The following is a 17,786-nucleotide window of genomic DNA, read 5'->3' on the forward strand; positions in this document are numbered from 1 at the left end:
TCTCCAAGTTTGCAGATGACACTAAGCAGGGTGGCGGTGTGAGCTGTGAGGAGGATGCTAAGAGGCTGCAGAGTGACTTGGACAGGTTAGGTGAATCGGCAAATGCATGGCAGATGCAGTATAATATGGATAAATGTGAGATAATCCACTTTGGGGGCAAAAACATAAAGGCAGATTATCTGAATGGCGGCAGATTAGGAAAAGGGGAGGTGCAACGAGACCTGGGTGTCATGGTACATCAGTAATTGAAAGTTGGCACGCAGGTATAGCAGGCGGTGAAGAAGGCAAATGGTATGTTGGCCTTCATAGCTTGGGGATTTGAGTATAGGAGCAGGGTGGTCTTACTGCAGTTGTACAGGGCCTTGGTGAGGCCTCACCTGAAATATTGTGTTCAGTTTTGGTCTCCTAGTCTGAGGAAGGACGTTCTTGCTATTGAGAGAGTGCAGCGAAGGTTCACCAGACTGATTCCCGGGATGGCAGGACTGACACATGAGGAGAGACTGGATCAACTGGGCCTTTATTCACTGGAGTTTAGAAAGATGAGAGGGGATCTCATAGAAACATCTAGAATTCTGACGGGACTGGACAGGTTAGATGCAGGAAGAATGTTCCCGATGTTCAGGGAAGTCCAGAACCAGGGGACACAGACTAAAGGGGTAAGCCATTTAGGACTGAGATGAGGAGAAACTTCTTCACTCAGAGAGTTGTTAACCTGTGGAATTCCCTACCGCAGAGAGTTGTTGATGCCAGTTCATTGGATATATTCAAGAGGGATTTAGGCATGGCCCTTACGGCTAAAGGGATCAAGGGGTATGGAGAGAAAGCAGGAAAGGGGTACGGCGGTGAATGATCAGCCATGATTTTATTGAATGGTGGTGCAGGCTCGAAGGGCCGAATGGTCTACTCCTGCACCTATTTTCTATGTTTCTATGTGTAATTATTTCTGCATTCTGTTGGTCTCCAATTCCTATATTAATTATCCCGCTTTTGGTTCTGTTGTTGCTGAATTGATCGGGGTCTCAATCAGCACCATAAACTTTCCTGCTTCGATATCCGATCACAAGCTGCTCTGGTATTAATCACCCACCAATACACTGGCTAATCCCAAAAAGTACAACTTTTGTTCAGGATTCAATAAAACAGATCTTGAAACAGCCTGGGTGCCTGGCCTTGTCACCTTGTTTTAATCAAAGCCCCTGCCACCCTCGTCAGAACATGGCAGCAGGTCCCGCTGATACCTGAGCAATAGACTGTTTCACTTTACTTTTTATAACTTTACATCTATTACCTCTGCGAAGGGATATTCTTCAATTTTGTAATTGTGCTTATATAAGTGTATAAACTCAGGAAACTGATCATAGAAACCAATATATTTGACACTAATAAGATTCCCTGTAAGTTTACTTTGGTCATGTGGTGTACATTACTCAAGAATTTAGAAGACCATGCTATAAAATTGTCTGTTATCAGACAAGGAAGCAAAATAAGGAGTGTATAGAATAGAACAGATCAGGAAAATGACTGCAAAATAATAGTGAGACCAGCGTATTACTGCAGTGGAAAGGTAATCACAAACTGGATTCCATGAGTAACAGGTGATGTTTTAGTGCACGAGGGACTGTAACACTGGTCTCCATAACACAGGAAGGAAATTTGTGTCCTCAACAAGGCAGTGTTAAGATAACAGCAAGTAAGATTGAATACTGAAACGCGCTGAAATTTAATCACCTCACAGTTCTGCGTGTTTTTATGGAGGCGGCAGTCGGTGGATTGATCAGTAAACATTGCACTCACTCAAACAACGGGTTTAATTATTCCTTTAAAGACATAAATGAAAACAGAAGTAAGTAGTGAAATTCCACAATTGATATATTGGCCAGTGTCTACACTCACTTCCAGGATCTCCAACCTAAGCCGCTGCATTAAACTATGTCTCTCCAAAGTGAATTCGCTGATACTGGATCAATCCTTGGACTGGGCAAACAGTGCACATTACAGCGATTTCAGGCTGCTGTGAATTCGCTGATGTCTGGTCAAGCAGCCAGATGTATAAAAGTGCTTTCTACACACCGTACACTCAAAGGGTTTCTCACCGGTGTGAGTTTGGTAATGCCGGGTTAATTGACCAGATGTATAAAATTGTCTTTTACACGCAGTGCACTCAAACGGCCTCTCTCCAGTGTGAAATCGCTGATGTTGGATCAAGTTACTAGATTTACCAAAACGCTTTTTACACACTGAACATTCAAAGGGTTTCTCGCCAGTGTGAGTTCGCTGATGATGTATTAAGTTAGCGGACTGCCCGAACCGCTTCTTGCACACACTGCACTCAAACGGCTTCTCCCCAGTGTGAGTTCGTTGATGTGTTTTCAGATCACGAGAAGTGCAAAACCGCTTCTTACACTCTGCACATTCGAATGGTTTCTCTCCCGTGTGATATCGTTGATGTACGGTTAAGTAACTAGATTTATTAAATCGCTTCTTACATAACGTGCATTCGAAGGGTTTCTCTCCTGTGTGAACTCGGAGGTGCATTTTCAAAAGATGGGGCCATCTGAAGCTCTTCCCACACACAAAACACTGAAAGCCCCCAACCTCCTGAGGGACAGGCCCCTGCTGACTCGGTCCAGGATTCTCTGCTGATCCAGGCTGATCATTTACTAACATTTCTGCTTCTTTCAGTATTTTCATCATGGCTCTTAGTCCCAGAGTATCTGAGCAATCTCCATATAACAAACCTGAAGACACAGAACACATGAATCAGTAAACACCCTTTGGGTTCTCACGTACAACAAAGCCCCAGCACGAGCTTCAAACAAGCATCCCCTTCCATTACTGACAACCTTCCATTACTGACAACAGCCTCTCTTGGGGACTATCCAAAGGCTTTCATCATCATCATAGGTGATCCCTCGAACGAGGATGACTTGCATCCACATGAGTTCACAGATATTTCAATGAAGGACCTGATGTTCTAGTCCTGAACTCCAATTGAGGGGGTGGAAGATGCCTGTGCGTGGATTTTTTTAACGTGTGATGGCCGTTGCACATCAGCCACCACACGGGCTTGACAGAGCTAGGCCGTTATCCAATGACAAGGGTTAACCAGGAAGACTGAAGACCAGCTCTGCTGCACGGACCTAGTGCGCACACATATTGCAGTGTGGGCTGGCCCGTACTGCCCGAGTCCTGGGCTCCGTACCCTCATTCGCCGTACCTCCGCCACGATTTAATGCCAAAGGCTTTACTTGCACGACAACGGTCGGGTCTATGTGAAGCAGCAGTTATATTGTGCTAACAAATCCTGAATCGGGAGTCAGGACCCATCTGACACTGAAGGCTTCCTGGAGGAGTGAGTCTCATTCAGCTTTGCTTCAGTCAATTTGGGCTTTAATACTCAATTTGCACTCCCCAAGATTGGCAGCACAGCGACGCTACAACCGATGTGCACTGACGCCAATTGCAGCATGAATGCACCCTCAATGATCGGACTGATTTTACACAATTACCGTTAAATTAGGGCTGGATTTGAGTTGTGAACTCACAGGTATTGGGAACTACCCAAACTCATTTCAACTATCAATGAACGGAGATTCACAACCCAGCACACTGGGATGAATTTGGACTCAAGACCCAAAGGAGAAAAGCCTACTGGTATGTTCCCAAACACTCTGAAACACACATTCAACTTTCAACCATCGTATTCCACACAACACTTCAACACAGTAGTTACATTGACCCGGAACACCGAATCAGGCATTTGTTAGATGCACGGTTTCAATCGGGGCAATATTCCATTGTAGTTTAATAAAATGTTTACACACTATCATACAAATGATTCTCCAATCACAAAAGTAAATGTGCTCTTTGTCAAACAGTTACAGTTTGTTGTTCCAGATAGGCTTCCCTTACAGAAACCGAGGAGAGTTAGTATTAGTGATGTAGTAACAGGGTACTTAGAAAATCATAATATGATTAGGCGGAGTCAGCACAGATTTATGAAAGGGAGATCGTGTTTGACATATCTATTTTTGAGGTGCAACTAGCAGGGTAGCTTAGGAGGAATCAGTGGATGTCGTATATTTGGATTTTCAAAAAGCAATCCATAAGGTGCCACACAAGAAGTTATTACACAAAATTAGGGCTCATGGAATTGGTGGTAATATATTAGCATTGATTGTTTTCTGTCTGTTAACCAATCCTCAGAGTTGGAATAAATGAGTCATTTTCGGGTTGGCAGGCTGTGACCAGCGGGGTACCACAGGGATTAGTGCTTGAGCCTCAGCTATTTACAATCTTTATCAATGATTTGGATGAGACCACCAAATCCAATATATCGAATACAAAAGCAAATACTGCGGTGACTGGAATCTGAAACGTTTGTCTCCACAGATGCTGCCTGACCTGCTGAGATATCCAGCATTTTCTATTTTTATTATGTAATATATCCAAGTTTGCTGACGATGCAAAGCTAGGTGAGAAAATAAGCTGTGAGGACACAAATAGGCTGCAAAGGGATGTGGACAAGTTAAGTGAATGGGCAGATAAGCAAAGGGATGTGGACAAGTTAAGTGAATGGGCAGATAGAATATAATGTGGAGAAATATGAAGTTATCCATTTCGGTGGGACAAATAGAAGCGTGGAATATTTTTAAACGGTGAGAGATTGGGAAATGTTGGTGTTCAGAAGGACTTGGGTGTCCTTGTACACCAATCACTGAAAGTTAACAAGCAATTAGGAAAGCAAATGGAATGTTGGCCTTTATTACAAGAGGATTTGAGTTTCAGAATAAAGGTTGGGCCACTGGCTGAAAGGACTCCGGGGTCGCTGCTGAGGCGAAAGAAGCTGGAGGAGCAGTGGGAGAGCCAGTCGGGCACGCCGCCCAGGTAATGTCGCCGGCCACTCTGGCCTCGCTATTGACCCTTCGAGAAGCTAAAATGGAGCAGGGCCCCAGCATCTCTCATCCCCACCCCTCACATCTCACGAAGGTGCTGCTCAGTGCCAAGCTTACGGCTCACATCCCACACAGTAGAGCAATATACAGCAGGCATCTCAAAGCGCTGGAGAAATACCACCAATGCTGCTTCCGCAAGATCCTGCAAATCAACTGGGAGGTCAGACGCACCAACGTCCGTGTTCTCGTTCAGGCCAACATCCACCGCATCAAAGCACTGACCATGCTCGCCCAGCTCCGTTGGGCGGGCCACATCATCCGCATGCCCGACACGAGACTCCCTAAGCAAGTGCTCTGCTCAGAACTCCTACATGGCAAGCGAGCCCCAGGTGGGCAGAGGAAACGTTTCAAGGACACCCTCAAAGCCTCCTTGATAAAGCGCAACATCCCCACCGGCTGCTGGGAATCTCTGGCCCAAGACCACCCAAAATGGAGGAAGAGCATCCGGGAGGGCGCTGAGCACCTCGAGTCTCGTCGCCGAGAGCATGTAGATATCAAGAGCAGACAGCGGAAGGAGCATGCGGCAAACCAGGCTCCCATCCACCCTTTCCTTCAACCACTGTCTGTCCCACCTGTTAGAGACTGTAATTCCTGCATTGGATTGTACAGTCACCTGAGAACTCACTTTTAGAGTGGAAGCAAGTCTTCCTCCATTCCAAGGGACTGCCTATGATGGTGATGATGTAAATTCCTGGATTCTTTTACCTCAATCTGGTTCATTAAAATTACTGAGTCGAATACCTCTTGTGCTTTGAGCAAAGCAGTCTTTATTACCGGCCAGTAAGACCTATCAGACAGAAGATATACTCTCTGGATAGAGCGTACACACTCCCTACGGATAGGTGAAGTTACATCGTAAAGCGTTAACAGTTATACAGTTTTGAAATCAGATAACAAAATACAAATGGATTGACAGTCTAACTCAGCCACTCATTAGTCAATCTATATGAGATGTTCTTCTTGAAAGCTCAAGTATTGCCTCTAAATGTTTCAATCTAATGGTGTGACTATTAACTGAGACCTTGCAATTCTGCAGATGTATTTCATGTTACAATTATATATTATTGGCAGGATTAGTGACTTGAAACCTTGAGACAGACTGTTAGCTATGCTGATGTTGCACTATTTGCAATCTGACATTCTCCCAGCTATTCTTCCATGGCTTATACATTTTCATATATCCCGTTTACTTTACTGTCCTTAATTCCATATATTCCGTTCAGATATCCACATTGACAGTAGAGCCTGGTCTCCAGTCATCTTGGACCCCCTTGCCACTGGACCAAGACCGTACCCTGCTAAGCCCGTGTGGTAGCCGGTGTGCAACGACGACCCCACATTAAAATAACTACGGACAGGCATCTTCCACCCTTCAAAATGAAGTTTGGGACTTGGAACGTCAGGACCCTCATGGACAACCCCAGCGGCAACAGACCGGAACGTCGCACTGCTATCGTTGCCCGGGAATTCAGACGCTTCAACATTGACATCGTTGCCCTAAGTGAGACCTGGCGGGCAGGGGAAGGCTAGCTCAAAGAACAAGGTGGAGGTTACACCTTCTTCTGGAAAGGTAAACCAGAAGAAGAACGGCGCCTCCATGGAGCTGGCTTCGCCATCAAGAATGAATTGGTGAACCGCCTCAGAGACTCCCCCTGCGGAATAAGCGAATATCTCATGACTCTCCGCCTCACCCTATCCCGGAACTAGTGCGCTACAGTTATCAGCGCGTATGCCCCAACACTCAACGCAACAGTTGAGACCAAAGAGGTATTCTACTCCAGCCTTGAACAATCCCTATCCCGAGTCCCTACGGACAACAAACTGATCCTCCTTGGCGACTTCAACACCAGTCGGAAAGGACACAGACCTCTGGGGAGGAGTGATCAGCAGAGAGGGGGAAGGGAAATCCAACTCCAGCAGTACCCTGCTCCTGACAAAATGCCTACAACATGACCTTGTCCCTCTGACGGAACAAAGTGTTGGTGATGACAAGTACAAAGCATCGTGGCAACAGCCTTGCTGCAAGTCCTGGCATCTGCTCGCTACGTCATTGTCCAAGCGAGGAATTGCAAGGACGTGCGCATCACCCGCGCCATTACAGGAGCCGACGAATGCTGGACGGACTACTGCCTAATCCACTCCATCATTATCAACATTGCCCCAAAACAGTGACGGCAACAGAAATAATGCCGCAGGAAAATCAACGTTGGGGCACTCAAAGACCCAGTTAAGAGAGCCCTATACAGCCAGCGCCTCACTGCCAACCTGGTGACCTTCTATGACCCCGAGTGCCACAGCTCCTGGTCTGCCATCAAGGCCTCCATAACCAGCGTCTGCGAAGAGACACTTGGTCACTTAACCAGGAAACACCAAGACTGGTTTGACGAGAACGACCAGGAGATACAGGAGCCAATAAGCCACAAGCGCAAGGCATTTCTGAACTTAAAAGCAGCAACCCAATTCGAGAGCAGCAAAGCAGCTCTCCAGGCGGTTGAAGGCAGAGGTCCAACAAAAAACCCGCGACCTAAAGAATAGACGGTGGGTGAAGAAAACACAGGAGATCCAGCAGCTGGCCGACAATCATGGCGAGCGAGGATTCTTCAACACAGTCAAGGCCACCTACGGCCCAAGCACCCAAGGCCCCACCTCACTGCTGGCCAAGAACGGAGAGACACTCATTAAAGACACCGAGGCAGTCAGGACCCACTGGAAGAAGCACTTCGAAGATCTCCTTAACCAAGACTCTGCCTTTGACACGAGTGTCCTCGACTCCATCCCGCAGCATGATACCCGCCCCCATCTCAGCAAAACCCCAGCCCTATACGAGGTAGAAAAGGCCATCCGTCAGCTCAAGATCAAGGCATCAGGAGCAGATGGAATCCCCGCTGAGGCACTAAAGTATTGCAGAGAAGCACTATTCGCACGAATGCATGATCTCATCTTTCTTATCTGAAAGCAGGAGAGAATGCCAGAAGATCTCAGAGATGCCGTAATTGTGACCATCTTCAAAAAAGAGGTCAAGTCCGACTGCTGTAACTACAGAAGACTCTCCCTGCCGTCGGCCACTGGGAAAGTCATCGCAAGAATCTTCCTCAATCATATTCTCCCTGTGGCTTAAGAGCTCCTCCCAGAGTCGCAAAGCGGATTCCGTCCACTAAGGGGTACAACGGACATGATTTTCACTGCGCGACAACTACAAGAGAAATGCAGAGAACAGCACCAACACTTGTACATGGCCGCCTTTGACCTCACAAAGGACTTTGACACTGTCAATCGCGAGGGTCTATGGAACGTCTTCCTCCATTTCGTCTGCCCTCAAAAGTTCGTCACCATCCTCCGCCTGCTCCACAATGACATGCAAGCTATGATCCTGACCAACGGATCCACCACAGACCCAATCCACGTCCGGACAGAGTTCAAGCAGGGCTGCGTCATCGCACCAACGCTCTTCTCCATCTTCCTTGCTGCAATGTTTCATCTCACTCTCAACAAGCTCCCCGCTGGAGTGGAACTAAACTATAGAACCAATGGGAACCTGTTCAATCATCACCGCCTCCAGGCTAGATCCTAGGTCGTCCCATCACCTGTCATCGAACTACAGTATGCGGACGACACCTGCGTACACGTAGAGGCCGAACTCCAAGCCATCGTCAACACCTTCACCAAGGCGTACGAAAGCATGGGCCTTACACTAAACAGCCGTAAGACAAAGGTCCTCCACCAACCTGACCCTGCCACACAGCACTGCCCCCCGGTCATCAAAATGCACGGACAACATATACCATTTTCCATACCTCGGGAGCATACTATCAGCAAGGGCAGACATCGACGACGAGGTCCAACACCGCCTCCAGTGTGCCAGCGCAGCCTTCGGTCGCCTGAGGAAGAGAGTGTTTGAAGATGGGGACCTCAAATCTGGCAGCAAGGTTATGGTCGACAGGGCAGTGGTGATATCTGCCCTCCTATACAGCTCAGAGACGTGGACTATATAGAGCAGACATCTCAAAGCGCTGGAGAAATACCACCAATGCTGCCTCTGCAAGATCCTGCAAATCCACTGGGATGATAGAAACACCAAAGTCAGTGTTCTTGCTCAGGTAAAACATCCCCAGCATCGAAGCACCGTTGGGCGGGCCACATTGTTCGCATGCCTGACACGAGACTACCAAAGCAAGTGCTCTATTCAGAACTCCTACACGGCAAGTGAGCCTCAGCTGGGCAGAGGAAACGTTTCAAGGGCACCCTCAAAGCCTCCTTGATAAAGTGTAACATCCCCACCGGCACCTGGGAATCCCTAGCCCAAGACCGCCCAAAGTGGAGGAAGAGCATCTGAGTCACCGAGAGCATGCAGAAATCAAGCGCAGGCAGCGGAAAGAGCATGCAGCAAACCAGTCCCACTCACCCCTTCCCTCAACGACTATCTGTTCCACCCGTGACAGAGACTGTAATTCCCGCATTGGACTGTACAGCCACCTGAGAACTCACTTTTAGATTGGAAGCAAGTCTTCCTCGAGTCCAAGGGACTGCCTATGATGATGATGATGAAGAAGAACGATGTCTTACTGCAATTATATCGGGCCCTAGTGAGACCACACCTGAAGTATTGTGTACAGTTTTGGTCTCCTTACCTAAGGAAGGATATACTTGCCATAGAGGGAGTGCAACGCAGGTTCACTAGACTAGATTCTTAGGATGAGGGGATTGTCCAATGTAGAGAGCATGAATTTAGAAGAATGAGAGATGATCTCACTGAAACACAAAACATTCTTGAGGGGCTTGACAGGATAGTAGCTGGGAGGATGTTCCCCCGGGCTGGGGAGTCTGGAACTAGGGGTCACAGTCTCAGAATATGGGGTTAGCCATTTAGGACTGAGACGAGGAGAAATTTCTTCACTCAGAGGGTTGTGAATCTTTGGAATTCTCTACCCCAGAGGACTGTGGATGCTGTGTCGTTGAGTATATTCAAGACAGAGATTGATTTAGATTTTTGGATACTAAGGGAATCAAGGGGATATGGGAATAGCACAGGAAAGTGCAGTTGAAGTAGATCAGCCATGATCTTATTGAATGGCCTCCTCCTGCTTCTTACATTCTTCTGTAATGATACCATCAATTACTGAGCCTGCTGAGTTAGTAAAATACAATAGTCAGCGTGGATTGCAAAAGGGATGGTCATGCTTGACCATCATTACTGACTTCTTTGAAGTAGTAACAGAAAGAGTAGACAACGGTAATGCAGTAGATGCATTATACATGGACTTTCAAAAGGCCTTTGATAAGGTACTGCATAAGAGACTTATGACTAAGGTCAAAGCATGTGGAGTCAGGGGACAAGTAGCCGAATGGATAGCAAGCTGGCTGCAAAAGAGAGTAGGGGTTAAAGGTCGCTACCCAGAATGGCGGAAACTGGTATTCCAGAGGGATCGATGCTGGGACGACTGTTGTGTGGGAAGAATGTCCGCCTCCAGCTCCTGACGAAGAGCGTTGCGGAACTGGAGCTGCGGGTAGATTCACTCTGGAGCATGCACGATGCTGAGAATGATGTGAATAGCACATTTAGTGAGTTGGTCTTACCGCAGGTAAAGGGTCCATAGCCAGATACGGAATGGAAGACCAACAGGAAGAGCAGTGCAAGGAAGGTAGTACAGGGGTCCCCTGCGGTCATCCCCCTGCAAAACAGATACACCACTTTGAGTACTGTTGAGGGGGATGACTCATCAGGGAAGAGCAGCAGCAGCCAGGTTCATGGCACCGTGGCTGGCTCTGCTGCACAGGAGGGCAGAAAAAAAAAGAGTGGGAGAGCAATAGTGAGAGGGGATTCTATTACAAGGGGAATAGATAGGCGTTTCTGCGGCCGCAACCAAGACTCCAGGATGGTATGTTGCCTCCCTGGTGCAAGGGTCAAGGATGTCTCGGAGCGGGTGCAGGACATTCTGAAAAGGGAGGGTGAACAGCCAGTTGTCGTGGTGAATTTTGGTGCCAACGATATAGGTAAAAAACGGGATGAGGTGCTACGAGACAAATTTAGGGAGCTAGGAGTTAAATTAAAAAGTAGGACCTCAAAAGTAGTAATCTCAGGATTGCTATCAGTGCCACGTGCTAGTCAGAGTAGGAATCGCAGGATAGCTCAGATGAATATGTGGCTTGAGCAGTGGTGCAGAAGGGAGGGATTCAAATTCCTGGGACATTGGAACCGGTTCTGGGGGAGGTGGGACCAGTACAAACCAGACGGTCTGCACCTGGGCAGGACGGAGCCAATGTCCTAGGGGGAGTGTTTGCTAGTGCTGTTGGGGAGGAGCTAAACTAATATGGCAGGGGGATGGGAACCTATGCAGGGAGACAGAGGGGAATAAAATGAAGACAGAAGCAAAAAATAGAAAGCAGAATAGTAAAAGTGGAGGGCAGAGAAACCCAAGGCAAAAAACAAAAAGGGCCACTTTATAGCAGAATTCTAAAGGGTCAAAGTGTGTTAAAAAGACAAGCTTGAAGGCTCTGTGCCTGATGGCGAGGTGTATTCGGAATAAGGTGGACGAACTAACTGCGCAGATAGCAGTTAACGGGTATGATGTGATTGGCATCACGGAGACATGGCTCCAGGGTGACCAGGGCTGGGAACTCAACATCCAGGGGTATTCAGCATTTAGGAAGGATAGACAGAAAGGAAAAGGAGGCGGGGTGGCGTTGCTGGTTAAGGAGGAAATTAATGCAATTGTAAGGAAGGACATTAGCTTGGATGATGTGGAATCGGTATGGTGGAGCTACAGAATACCAAAGGGCAGAAAACGCTAGTGGGAGTTGTGTGCAGACCACCAAATAGTAGTAGTGAGGTTGGGGACAGCATCAAACAAGAAATAAGGGATGTGTGCAATAAAGGTACAGCAGTAATCATGGGCGACTTTAATCTACATATTGATTGGGCTAACCTAACTGGTAGCAATGCGATGGAGGAGGATTTACTGGAACGTATTAGGGATGGCTTTCTAGACCAATGTGTCGAGGAACCAACCAGAGAGCTGGCCATCCTAGACTGGGTGATGTGTAATGAGAATGGACTAATTAGCAATCTTGTTGTTCGAGGCCCCTTGGGGAAGAGTGACCATAATATGGTAGAATTCATTATTAAGATGGAGAGTGACAAAGTTAATTCAGAAACTAGGGTCCTGAACTTAAGGAAAGGTAACTTTGATGGTATGAGGCGTGAATTGGCTAGATTAGACTGGCAAATGATACTTAAAGGGTTAACGGTGGGCTAGGCAATGGCAAACCTTTAAAGATCATATGGACGAACTTCAACAATTGTACATCCCTGTCTGGAGTAAATATAAAACGGGGAAGATGGCTCAACCGTGGCTAACAAGGGAAATTAAGGATAGTCTTAAAGTCAAGGAAGAGGCATACAAATTAGCCAGAAAAAGTAGCAAGCCAGAGGACTGGGAGAAATTTAGAATACAGCAGAGGAGGACAAAGGGTTTAATTAAGAGGGGGAAAATAGAGTACGAGAGGAAGCTTGCCAGAAACATAAAAAATGACTGTAAAAGCTTCTATAGATATGTGAAGAGAAAAAGATTAGTTGGTCCCTTGCAGTCGGATTCGGGTGAATTTATAATGGGGAACAAAGAAATGGCAGACCAATTGAACAAGTACTTTGGTTCTGTCTTCACGAAGGACGATACAAATAACCTTCCGGATGCACTAGGGGTCAGTAGGTCTAGTAAGGATATCCTTATTAGGTGGGAAATTGTGTTAGGGAAATTGATGGGATTGAAGGCCGATAAATCCCTAGGGCCTGACAGTCTACATCCCAGAGTACTTAAGGAAGTGGCCCTAGAAATAGTGATAATTTTCCAACAGTCTATCGACTCTGGATCAGTTCCTATGGACTGGAGGGTTACTAATGTAACACCACTTCTTAAAAAAGGAGGGAGAGAGAAAACGGATAATTATAGACCAGTTAGCCAGACATTAGTAGTGGGGAAAATGTTGGAATCAATCATTAAGGATGAAATAGCAGCACATTTGGAAAGCAGTGATAGGATTGGTCCAAATCAGCATGGATTTATGAAAGGGAAATCATGCTCGACAAATCTTCTGGAATTGTTTGAGGATGTAACTAGTAGAGTGGACAGGGAGAACCAGTGGATGTGGTGTATTTGGACTTTCAAAAGGCTTTTGACAAGGTCCCACACAAGAGATTGGTGTGCAAAATCAAAGCACATGGTATTGGGGGTAATGTACTGACGTGGATAGAGAACTGGTTGGCAGACAGGAAGCAGAGAGTCGGGATTAACGGGTCCTTTTCAGAATGGCAGGCAGTGACTAGTGGAGTGCCGCAGTGTTGGGACCCCAGCTCTTTATAATATATATTAATGATTTGGATGATGGAATTGAGTGTAATATCTCCAAGTTTGCAGATGACACTAAACTGGGTGGCGGTGTGAGCTGTGAGGAGGACGCTAAGAGGCTGCAGGGTGATTTGGACGGTTAGGCGACTGGGCAAATACATGGCAGATGCAGTATAATGTGGATAAATGTGAAGTTATCCATTTTGGGGGCAAAATCACAAAGGCAGAATATTATCTGAATGGCGGCAAATTAGGAAAAGGGGAGGTGCAGCGAGACCTGGGTGTCATGATTCATCAGTTGACTTGCAGGTACAGCAAGCGGTGAAGAAGGCAAATGGTATGTTGGCCTTCATAGCAAGGGGATTTGAGTATCGGAGCAGGGAGGTCTTACTGCAGTTGTACAGGGCCTTGGTGAGGCCCCACCTGGAATATTGTGTTCAGTTTTCGTCTCCTAACCTGAGGAAGGACATTCTTGCTATGGAGGGAGTGCAGCGGAGGTTCACCAGACTGATTCCTGGGATGGCAGGACTGGCATATGAGGAGCGACTGGGCCTGTATTCACTGGAGTTTAGAAGGATGAGAGGGGATCTAATAGAAACATATAAAATTCTAACGGGACTGGACAGGTTAGATGCAGGAAGAATGTTCCCGATGTTGGGGAAGTCCAGAACCAGGGGACATAGTCTTAGGACTGAGATGAGGAGGAACTTCGTCACTCAGAGAGTTGTTAACCTATGGAATTCCCTACCGCAGAGAGTTATTGATGCCAGTTCATGGATATATTCAAGAGGGAGTTAGATATGGCCCTTGCGGCTAAAGGGATCAAGGGGTATGGAGAGAAAGCAGGAACGGGTACTGAAGGAATGATCAGCCATGATCTTATTGAATGGTGGTGCAGGCTCGAAGGGCCGAATGGCATACTCCTACACCTATTTTCTATGTTGTTCACTATTTACATAAATTAATTGGACGTGGGATTTGGACATAGAAAATCAACATTTATGGATGACACCAAATTGTGGGGTATAGTTAATACTGAGGAAGACTGTGATAAATTATAAGATGTTATTAAACCTGCACAATGGGCATGCAAATGGAAAATTTATCTCAATATAGATAAATGTGAGGTGATGCATTTTGGTAGAAAGAATAAGGCCACATACTTCCTGGAAAAGAAGAATATAAATGGGGCAGAGGCGTAAAGGGATTTAGGGGTAGATACACAAATCACAAAGTAGCAACACAGGTTAATAAGGCCATAAAAAAACCAAACCAAGCACTGGGTTTACATAAGAACATAAGAAATAGGAGCAGGAGTAGGCCATTTGGCCCCTCGAGTCTGCTCCGCCATTTAATAAGATCATGGTTGATCTGATCATGAACTCAGCTCCACTTCCCTGCCCGCTCCCCGTATCCCTTTACTCCCTTATTGCTTAAAAACCTGTCGATCTCCGCCTTAAAAATATTCAGTGACCCAGCCTCCACAGCTCTCTGGGCCAGAGAATTTCACAGATTTACAACCCTCTGAGAAGAAATTCCACCTCATCTCAGTTTTAGATGGGCGGCCCCTTATTCTGAGACTATGTCCCCTAGTTTTCGTTTCCCCTATGAGTGGAAATATCCTCTCTGTATCCACCTTGTCGAGCCCCCTCATTATCTTATCAAATCATATAAGATCACCTCTCATTCTTTTGATCTCCAACCTATCTTCATAAGTCAACCTCCTCTTCTCTGGAGTCAACCTAGTGAACTTCTCAGAAGCCTCCAATACAAGTATATCACTCCTTAAATACCAAGACCAAAACTATACGCAGTACTCCAGGTGTGGCCTCACCAATACCGTGTACAGTTGTAGCATGACTTCTCTGCTTTTATACTCTATCCTCCTTGCAATAAAGGCCAACATTCCATTTGCCTTCCTTATTACTTGCTGTACCTGCATATTAATATTTTGCGTTTCACGCATAAGGACTCACATGTCCCTCTGTACTGCAGCACTTTGCAATTTTTCTCCATTTAAATTATAATTTGCTTTTCTATTATTTCTGCCAAAGTGGATAACCTCACATTTTTCCACATTATACTCCATCTGCCAATTTTTTGCCCATTCACTTAGCCTGTCTATATCCCTTTGCAGATTTGTGTCCTCCTCACAATTTGCTTTCCCACCCATCTATGTATCATCAACAAACCTAGTTACATTACACTCGGTCCCTTCATCCAAGTCATTAATATAGATTATAAATAGTTGAGGCCCCAGCACCGATCCCTGCAGCACCCCACTAGTCATTATTTGTCAATCGGAATATGACCCGTTTATCCCGACTCTCTGTTTTCTTAGTTAGGCAATCCTCTATCTATGCTAATATATTACCCCCAACCCCGTGAACTTTTATCATGTGCAGTAACCTTTTATGTGGCACCTTATCGAATGCCTTCTGGAAATCTAAATGCACATCCACTGATTCCCCCTTATCCACCCTGCTCGTTACATCCTCAAAGAATTCCAGCAAATTTGTCAAACACGATTTCCTTTTCATAAAACCATGCTGACTCTGCTTGATTGAATTATGCTTTTCCAAATGTCCTGCTACTGCTTCCTTAATAATGGACTCCAGCATTTTCCCAATGACAGATGTTAAGCTAACCGGTCTATAGTTTCCTGCATACCTGTTTGCCTCCTTTTTTAAAAAAAAATAGGGGCGTTACATTTGCGGTTTTCCAATCTGCTGGAATCTCTCCAGAATCCAGAGAATTTTGGCAGATTACAACCAATGCATCCACGATCTCTGCTGCCACTTCTTTTAGGACCATAAGATGCAAGCCATCAGGTCCAGGGGACTTGTCCACCTTTAGTCCCATTATTTTACCAAATGCTACTTCTTATAAGATAGTCTGCTCCCTGGTTGGTTCCATAACATATTGTTCAATGAAACTATCCCAGATACACTCTATGCACTCTTCCTTAAATTTATTTCTAAACTACTTGATTTCAAAAGCAGAGAAGTTATGTTAAACTTGCATAGAATCTTAGTTAGACCACATTTATTACTGTGCACAGTTCTGGACTTTAAATTACAAAGATATAGAAGCAAAAAAGATTTACAGGGATGATACCAGGACTGCCAGGGAAGACTGAATAGGCTGAGACTCTTCTCGAGAAGTTAGAAAAATACATGAAGGAGAAAGGAATGATTTACTTATACAGTATATTGACTGAGTTAGATGAAGCAAGTTGCTAAGCGGTTTGTGTGCAGCATAAACAGTGACACAGAGCTGTTTGGAAAAAGGGCCTGTTTCTGTGCTGCACAGCTCTGTGCAGCAATAACCTCATCCATTACAGACCCTACATATCTCCATACAATCCTGGATTAACTTTAAACAGTGCCAGTCAATGACACTCTGTACTATATAGAGAGAGAGGTGAGTAAACCCCTGAATGGTTCACTAAAATAAATATTTCTGTTAATAAATATAAGGGAGCGACAATGCAATGTGATTTCAGCAGCAGCGCAAAGCCGTGCTCAGCCGCGCCGCCCAATGCACATGCGGCCTACCTCCAGCCGCGCCGCTCGGTTGTGTAACCGGGAGGTTCACCCGTGACCGGCCACGGGCCGCCGGAAGTCTTTGGGAGGGTAACCGGGGGCCCCGAGCCACGGACCGGCAGTAAAACAATACCCGCCAGACGGAGCGGAGCCCAACTCAGCGCGCCACCAACCTGCGTCTGGCGTCACCGCCCAGCGCGCCCTCTCATTGGCTCAGTTGGCACCAGCATCTCAACCAATCAGCATCCGCCATCGTTGTTTTTTGATTCAAAGCTTTTGGCGGTTAAACCGTTTTGCTGCACCACAGAAAGAAAGACTTTCATTTACATAGCACCTTTCACGACCAATGGATGTCGCAAAGTGCTTTACAGCCAATGGAGTACGTCTTGAAATAAAAACATGCTGGAAGTACTTAAAAACATTTTTGAGGATGTTTCCAGTCAAGTGGACAAGGGAGAACCAGTTGATGTGGTATATTTGGACTTTCAGAAGGCTTTCGACAAGGTCCCACACAAGAGATTAATGTGCAAAGTTAAAGCACATGGGATTGGGGGTAGTGTGCTGACGTGGATTGAGAACTGGTTGTCAGACAGGATGCAAAGAGTAGGAGTAAATGGGTACTTTTCAGAATGGCAGGCAGTGACTAGTGGGGTACCGCAAGGTTCTGTGCTGGGGCCCCAGTTGTTTACACTGTACATTAATGATTTAGACGAGGGGATTAAATGTAGTATCTCCAAATTTGCGGATGACACTAAGTTGGGTGGCAGTGTGAGCTGCGAGGAGGATGCTATGAGGCTGCAAAGTGACTTGGATAGGTTAGGTGAGAGGGCAAATGCATGGCAGATGAAGTATAATGTGGATAAATGTGAGGTTATCCACTTTGGTGGTAAAAACAGAGAGACAGACTATTATCTGAATGGTGACAGATTAGGAAAAGGGGAGGT

General features: G+C 46.1%; 1 protein-coding gene across 1 annotated transcript; it reads right to left on the reverse strand.

Moving 5' to 3' along the window:
* Nucleotides 1–1,793: 1,793 nt before the first annotated feature.
* On the reverse strand, nt 1,794–16,993 carry LOC139278677 (zinc finger protein 391-like). The gene is made up of 3 exons (XM_070897724.1): nt 16,855–16,993; nt 8,750–8,833; nt 1,794–2,738 (listed from the first exon to the last, which is right to left on the reverse strand). The coding sequence occupies exon 3, from the start codon at nt 2,692–2,694 to the stop codon at nt 1,993–1,995; it is 702 nt and encodes a 233-aa protein (XP_070753825.1). The 5' UTR covers nt 2,695–2,738; nt 8,750–8,833; nt 16,855–16,993; the 3' UTR covers nt 1,794–1,992.
* Between the last annotated feature and the right edge of the window lie 793 nt (nt 16,994–17,786).

The sequence above is a fragment of the Pristiophorus japonicus genome, chromosome 13 (genome assembly GCF_044704955.1).
Source record: "Pristiophorus japonicus isolate sPriJap1 chromosome 13, sPriJap1.hap1, whole genome shotgun sequence".
Classification (NCBI taxonomy): Eukaryota; Metazoa; Chordata; class Chondrichthyes; family Pristiophoridae; genus Pristiophorus; species Pristiophorus japonicus.

Excerpts from the sequence above, each read along its gene's own strand:
- LOC139278677 (XM_070897724.1), bottom strand. The coding sequence starts at position 2,694 with ATGATGAAAATACTGAAAGAAGCAGAAATGTTAGTAAATGATCAGCCT.